The following is an 8,104-nucleotide window of genomic DNA, read 5'->3' as shown; positions in this document are numbered from 1 at the left end:
TAGGGAAAGGAATGCGGCTCAGGCTGGTACACAGGACAGGGAGGGGGTCCAGGAGGGGCCCCTTAACCTTATGGCAGCATAGCTGACACTACCCACCTAGCAGTTCGAAAGAAAGAAACTGCAAATAGATAAATAGGTACTGCTTTGGTGGGAAGCTAACAGCGTTCCATGTGCCTCGGCATTTAGTCACACCGGCCACGTGACCACGGAAAAAGTCTTCGGGCAGTGCTGGCTCTTCAGCGTGGAAACGGAGATGAGCACCGCCCCCTACAGTCGGATTCAACTGGCTTTCGAGCAAGGGAAACCTTTATTATATAGGTGTGCCCCTCATCATGTGAAAGCGCCCTCTGTTGCCACTCCTAGCATTTCAAAAGTGGTCTGTCATGTAGGATGAAAGGGTGGGGTGGGGGGTCCATTTCCAGAAGCACGACCCCCAGAGCCACTTGAGTGTGCAGAAGTGGTTACGTGGCTCTATGAATCCTGGCTAAAGACACGTATGAAGCTGCCTGACACTGAATCAGACCCTTATTTTATTTATATATATTTATAAATTAGATTTATGAATCGCCCAGTCCCTGCTTACTCAGGGCTCTGGGCAATGAACAGCAAAACGCTAAAACAACAAACGATAAAACACAATAACAATTCTGTTTAGATTAAAACAGTTCTCAGATGGCGTTAACACAAGCCGAGTGACATGTCAGTTTTCACACCGCCCACCACCCCACGGGAGGGGCGGGAGGGTATTAGAAAAGATGGAACAGGAATTGGGAAAGGGGTAGGGAGTGCCAGCCAGGACAGTGCCCGTCGCTGTCCTCAACCAAAAAGCCTGGCAGAACATCTCTGCCTTGCGGGCCCTGCGGAATTGCATCAAGTCCCGCAGGGCCCAAGTGTCACTTGGCAGAGAGCTCCACCAGAAAGGAGCCAGGGCCGAAAAAGCCGGGTGTCTTTTGGGCCAGGGATCACCAGCCTGTTGTTCCCAGCAGAGCGTAAAGCTCTTCGGGGGACATACCGGAGGACCCTTTGGTCCATCAAGGTCAGTCTTGTCTACCCAGACCAGCAGTATCTCTCCAAGGTCTCGGGCAGCGGCCGTTCACATCACTGACTGCCTGATTCTTTTAAGTGGAAAAGCTGGGGATTGTTACCTGGGACCTGCTGCATGGAACTCAGATGTCCTAATGCTGAGCCACAAAAGTTTCCAGGATGAAAAGGAATTAAGGGAGAGTCGTAGTGTTAGAGCACAGAAGGGTCCCAGTTTTCATCTCTGGCAACTCCTGCTAAAAGGATCTCTGATAGCAGGCATTTTGGGAAGACCTACCTGAGACTCCAGAGGGACAAGACCCTCAGAGTGGACGGTGTCCTCTTTCTATCTCTGTTTATCCCACTCATCCTCCAAGGTGCCCGTTTCAGCTTATGTTGTTCTCCCTGTTTTATCCACCCGACGACCATGTCAAGTAGCCTGGAGAGAGTATGACTGGCCCAAGATCAGTCAGAAGCTTCATGGCCATGGAGGTCTCTAACCACTACACAACTCTGTCCACCGGCCACTTACCCCAGTGTTCTGACTCGGCCATCAGGAGCTTCATACCTTTGCATGATTTCTCACAGGTGGCCCCCAGTTCAATACCCAGAATATCAACTTAACACATGAACAGATGAAGCTGCCTTCTGCTAAATCAGACGCCTGGTCCATCAAAGTCAGTATTGATTGATCAGACAGGCAGCGGCTCTCCGCATCACCTACTGCCAGATCTTGTAACTGGAGATGCCAAGGATCGAACCTGGGACCTTCTGCATGCCAAGCAGGTGCTCTACCACTGAGCCACAGACCCTCCGCTAAAGACCTTCAGTATCAGAAAGATCTGCCTCAAGACAGAGAGAAAGAAGAGAAGAAGGAGAGATTGGGTTTATACCCCGCCCTTCACTACCCGAAGGAGTCTCAGAGCGGTTTACAATCTCCTTTCCCTTCCCTTCCCCACAACAGACACCCTGTGAGGTGGGTGGGGCTGAGAGAGTTCTCTCAAGGAACTGCCCTTGAGAGAACAGCTCTGCGAGAACTTGTAACTGACCCAAGGTCACACCAGCAGCTGCATGTGAAGGAGTGGGGAATCAAACCTGGTTCTCCCAGATTAGAGTCCATGCTCCTGAGTCCTAACAATGACACCAAACTGGCTCTCCCTACACCAAACTGGTCCTCCCAGGAAAGGCCTGGGTTTAATTCTTAGGAGTTTAAAAGGAAGGGATGGGGAGACAGTCTTGTGCAGTGGTTAGAGTATCAGACTAGGAAAGCCAGTCTCAGATTCCCTCTCTGCCATGAAGCTCACTGGAACAGTTGCCATCACTCAGCCCAAACTACCTGACAGGGTTGTTGTAAGTAAAAATGGAGGAAGGAAGTCCTGTGTATGCCACTTCAAGCTCCTTGGAGAAAGGGTGGGATAGAAATGTAAGATCATACAGACAGAGATCTCTGTCTAAGACTTTGGAGAGCTGCTGCCAATCAGAGCAGACAATGCTGGGCTAGATAGACCAATGGCCTATCATCATCATCATCATCAACAACAGCAACGTAGGGCATTGCATGCCAAATAGCCAGGAGATCCTAAGATTGTCTGGCAGCCAGAAGTTCTAGCTCTTTTAGCATTATGCACCACTAGGTGGCAAGATAGACTTGTTTTTGAGGCAAGAGACGTTTAAAAGGTGGTTTCCCATTGCCTGTCTCTGCGTCATGACCCTGGTATATCTTGGAGGTCGCCCTTCCAAATACTAGCCAAGGCCGACCCTGCTTAGCTTCCAAGATCTGACGGAATCGGGCTAGACTGGGCTATCCAGGTCAGGACAGACCAATGGCCTGACTCTGCAGTATAAAAGCAACTTCATCTGAATAAGAGGCAGACAGGCCCATAGCCAGAAAATTTTGGTTGGTGGGACAGGGGCTGGGACACTGGGGAAGGGAAGCAGGGAACTATTAGCTGACTCCCTACGCCCTCTGCTGGACAAGATCAATGGCATTAAACAACAATTGTCAATAATTGGGCAGAGTTTGGCAGAGCAGCAGATGCAGCTGACTCAATCATGAAAAGCAACAGAGCAAATGGGAGAGAAAGTGAAGGAAATGGACGTCACTACTAAAAAGGTTAAGAAAAGGGTGCAAAAGCTGGAAATGAAGCAAGCTATGGAAGAGTCAAAGCTTTTACGGCTACAAATGGATAAAGCAAATTTGGTCCTATGGTTTCAAGGGGTCCCGGAAATTAAAGGAGAGAATCTGAAGCAACAGCTGAGTTGCATTAACCCCAATGACAGATTTAACAGCGGAATACCTTTGCAGCGAGATGGGTGTGGTCTACAGGTCCTATTCATCGTACATCAAGAAAAATAATCTGCCTGGGGAGATAGTGGTCAGATTCTCTAAGAGACATGTGAGAGATGCTATTTTGAAAGCAACTTCGGGAACACCATTGAAAATTGGGGACAATAACATCAGGATCTTAGAAGACATTCCATTTGATATAAGACAGAAGAGAAAGAACTATAAAGAATTAATCCTTTTCTTACAAACAAATGGCATTAATTACAGGTGGTTAACCCCAGAAGACGTCATTTTCAAGCTCAACGATAAAAAAGAAAATATTGACTCTGTTTTTAAAGTGCGTGAATTTCTGCGGACACAACTTAGGGAGCCAGAGGAGGGTAAAGGGGAGGAAGAAGCAAGCAAGTCTGATGGCAAGTTGGGCTCGGGGTCTTCGGACAAGGACTCCCCCTCTGAAAAGGGGGCGGCTGCCCCCAAAAGCCCATATAAATTGAGGATTAGAAAAGATAAGAATAAATAAAGGCTGAAGGACTCTGATTTGTGCCTGAAAAAATTGGGAAATAACTTGGGGATGCTTTGGGATTCTCTTTAATATTATCTTAGCATAACCGACTAAGTTCATTGTATTATTAGTAGCTTTTTGAAAATAGCATGATGTTAAGCTGATGTATTGATCTCCTACTCTTGGGTTTGTAGTTAGTTGTGGGTCTTTATTCTTTCTCCCCCTAGATGTAGTTCCCTTCCCCATATTTTCTGTTGTAGTTTTGTAGTCTGGAAAAAACCCCAATAAAAACCTCCCCCCAGGGGGATGAAATAAAAAAAAGATTAGTTCCCCGGGGAGGTCACTTAGGGGCCTTCTGTTCCAGAGCTCGTCTGCCCCTTCTGGTCAGTTTCACTCCCCCCCCCCCAATCAGATGTTAGGTTTAAGAGCTGATGGCAGGGGGGAGTGAAACTGACAAGAAGCAGCAGAGCCAGTTTGGTGGAGTGGTTAAGAGTGGTGGACTCTGATTTGGGAGAACCGGGTTTGATTCCCCGCTCCTCCACATGCAGCTGCTGGTGTGACCTTGGGTCAGTCACAAGTTCTCTCAGAGCTTTTCTCTCAAGGGCAGTCCTCAAGAGAGCTCTCTCAGCCCCACCTACCTCACAGGGTGTCTGTTGTGGGGAGGGGAAGTGAAGGGTAGTGAAGGGCGGGGTATAAATCCAATCTCTTCTTCTTCTCTTCTTCTTTCCTCCCCCAGCCTCCCCGCTGCTGCGGGGGGCTGGAGAAGGAAAGGCAGAGAGAGAGAAGGAAAGGGAGGCCGCCCTGCGCTTGTGTTCAGTTTCACTCTGGATCAGCTGTTAAACCTAACAGCTGATTGGTGGGAGTGAAACTGACCAGAAGTGGCAGGACAGCTTCCCTGGAAGATCCCAGGAGGCCACAGAGGGGCAGTGGTAAGGAGCACGGCATAGCGCGGTGTGTGTGTGTGTCTGACATTGTCCCGGTGTGGGGCAGGACTAACCTCTGGTGGGACTCTGCCCCCAAATGCCGCACCATGGCTGTGGGCCTGAAGGCAGAGTGAGTATGTTTTGGGGAGGGAAGGTAGCACGGTGTGGCCCAATCGTGTCAGATCGCGGAAGCAAAGCAGGCCAGTGCTTAGATGGAGGACCACTGAGGAAGACTCGGCAGAGGAAGGCAATGGCAAAACCCCTCTGCTCACTTGCCTTGAAAGCCCCTAACTTGGGTCACCATAAGTCTGTTGCTGCTTGATGGCACTTGCATACATAAGTATGTTTTCACAGATTGTTGCTGGCTTGAGTCACATCGTCTCTTGTTTGCCTCTCTGCAGGAGATTACCGTGGATGCTTCCGTCACCTCCTACGAACTCCAGGACCTCTTTCCTTCTAGCCGGTACCAGGTTCAAGTCCAGGCACTGAGAAGAGGCACACCAACAGCCCCCACCTCTACCTCTTTCACCACGGGTAAGAAACTCACAGGCTTCCTGGGTTTTCCTCATACTCAAGCAGGCTGTGAAGCCTGAGGGCGTTTTCATACACAAAGGTTCAATCTGCTTGTAAAACTGACACTGGTTCAGAATGCTCATTTGTGCGACAAATTCCTCGCTTTCAATTCCGCATCAACACCCGTGAGCCATCCTGCTGTAAACTGCACGCGAGGGGCTCAGCCACACCTGTGAGAACAACGTGATTAAAAGCAGGGAACGCACAGCTGCGTTTTCTGGAACGAAAGGAAGCCGTGCGCATTTAGTTACACTGCACCCCTGCGACCCAACAGACTGGATCCATACGTGGTAACTATTTTTGGTACAGCAAGAAATGCTCACAAAGCTTTGACTTCCCCTTGCTCGCAGTGGGAAACACCAAAACGATGCGCTCCAAGTTTTTTGGAAAGGGTCTGTGTATGTAAAATGGTTTCCAACCAGTTCTTTTAGAACTCGGATCCCTGACTGGAAGGGGCTCTTTCCGGTTTGCATTCAAACATGGCTGCCAAGTCCAGCCAGGGCTGCCTGGACCATCTCAGTGCACATGTAGACAGACTTAACATATTCAAGGCGGCTGAATGCACAATTTCTGGAAAGCGCTTGCAAACCCAGTTCCGCCATAGTTAGAGCGAGGACAGACTTACAGGATTTCAGGGCAAGTCCACTGGGGAAACACAGCCACCACATCTCTGACAGATGTCCCAGCCTTTTCCGATTGACAGATTGGCAGGGAACCTGGTCTTCTGATTTAAAGCACAAGACATGAACAGCACGGATTGGCCAGCCCAGTGTCAATCATGAATCAACTCCTCCCCATTTGGAGACCTCCCTATGCACACCACTGATTGGCTGGTGCTTATTTCAGTCATGTGGCACCCCCCCAATCAGACCTGCCTGCGCACAGCATTTATTGGCTACTTTGGTGTAGTGGTTAAGTACGCAGACTCTAATCTGGGAGAACTGGGTTTGATTCCCCACTCCTCCAGTTGCAGCTGCTGGATGACCTTGGGCAAGTTGTAGTTCTGTCAAGGCTGTTCTCTGAAGGACAGTTCTGGAAAGAGCTCTCTCAGCCCCACCCACCTCACAAGGGTGTCTGTTGTGGGGAGGGGAAGGAAAAGGAGACTGTAGTAAGAACCTGATTGGGTTAGAAGAATGGGCAGATGAGCCGAATAAGGTATAAAAACCGAGGGGCATCCAACAGGAAGTCAGAGAAGAAGTCACTTCCTGTACGGGTCTTTCAGGTTCTCATCTGAAGGAACAGAATGGAGTTTGAGTCCCGTGCCACCTTTAAGGCCAGCAAACGTTAATTCCGGGGATAAGCTTTCATGTGCAGGCCCACTTCTTTACACGAAAGCTCATCTCTTGAATAAAACTTGGTTGGTCTTTTTTTTTTTTTTAGAATTTTATTGGTTTATATAAAGAAAGGGGGAAGGGGAAGAGGGGGAGGAGAAAAATGAACAGAAATATACAAATTCCAATTTAACTTCTTGTATACATATCTTCTCATTACTGTTTCATAACTATCTCATCAATCATTCTTATTATTAATCATATTCTCTCAGCATTTGAGTTTTAACCAGTCATAAAACACCCTCCAAGGTCTCATAAATTCTTCTTCCATTTTTCCTTTTAATATGTTTGTCAACTTGTCCATTTCAGCACATTCCATAGTCTTCAATATCAACTCATGTAGGGCTGGAATCTCCGGTGTCCTCCATGCCATTGCGAATAAGATTCTGGCAGTAGTTACAGCATGTAAAATGAAATGTCTGTGGTTCTTATTTAACTCATCTGGTAAACAGTTTAACAAAAATATTTCTGGCTTAAATGGTATTTTAGCCAACCTGTCTGCAGTTAGATGCCATCTATAAAACGTTTCATATAAGTTTTCTTTAAATGTAACAGATTTGGTCAACTTAACATTCGCTTTCCATATTTTGCTCCACTGTGACAGATCGATGTTATGACCAGCGTTCCCTCTAAGCTGAGTTAGTGTGAGCTAGCTCACAGTTTTTTAGCCTCTGGCTCACACATTTTTGTCTTCGCTCAGGGAGGACGGCTCCGGAGCAAACTAATTTACGCAGGAGCTGAATCGCTCGCTCCCAACTTTAATGCCCGCAGCTCACAAAGTAGAATTTTTGCTCGCAAGACTCCACAGCTTAGCGGGGGCATTGGTTATGACCCACATTATTTCGCATCCATGTAACCATACGTTCTTTAACTGTTTAAAACTTGGTAGGTCTTCAAGGTGCCCCACTGGACTCAAATTTTGTTCTGCTGCTTCAGACCAACACAGCTACTCACTGGATTCTAAATACCAGGAGCTTAGCCATGTTCGCTCATTGTAGCAAAATTAGATTTAAAAAAGGCTTGTGCCCCGGCCAGCCCCCGACAAGAAAAATCATCAGATGCATGAATCGTTACCCTCAGTTGGTTGATACGCACAAATTTAGTCGAAAAAAGAGAGAGCTGTAAACAGTGGGGGCCGCAAAAAAGGCCATGAAACGCAAGAGGCATTGTCTGTGACACGGCCCTTTGGCCCAGGCCAAAAGTTTTTGTTTTGTTTTTGCCGTATCCCCTTGTATATTTACGTCAGGCCGCTGAGGTCATACTTCATGCATCTGATGAAGTGGGCTTGGGTCCAGGAAGGCATCTGCCATGATAAATTTGTTAGTCTTTTGGAAGTTTAAATAAATGTTGGTGGGGGGAATGTTTTAAAGGTTAGAAAATAATGTCCCAAACAAATATTAAGAGTTAATAAATCAACCGGCTGCCTTGGGTGGGGGAGAGTCAAGTAGACTGCCTGCCCCTTCTGCCA

At 47.7% G+C, this 8,104-nt stretch overlaps 1 protein-coding gene across 1 annotated transcript in view; it reads left to right on the top strand.

Moving 5' to 3' along the window:
• Positions 1-8,104, top strand: part of TNXB (tenascin XB) — a 141,602-nt gene that overhangs the window by 119,371 nt on the left and 14,127 nt on the right. The window contains exon 39 of the mRNA XM_015407589.1: positions 5,134-5,266. Within this exon, the coding sequence (XP_015263075.1) occupies positions 5,134-5,266 (133 nt within the window). The remainder of the gene's footprint in view (positions 1-5,133; positions 5,267-8,104) is intronic.

The sequence above is a fragment of the Gekko japonicus genome, unplaced genomic scaffold, assembly GCF_001447785.1.
Source record: "Gekko japonicus isolate JY-2015 unplaced genomic scaffold, Gekko_japonicus_V1.1 scaffold1238, whole genome shotgun sequence".
NCBI classification, from domain to species: domain Eukaryota; kingdom Metazoa; phylum Chordata; class Lepidosauria; order Squamata; family Gekkonidae; genus Gekko; species Gekko japonicus.
The sequence above is the reverse complement of the archived record's forward strand: the minus strand, read 5'-3'. Positions and strand labels throughout refer to the sequence as shown.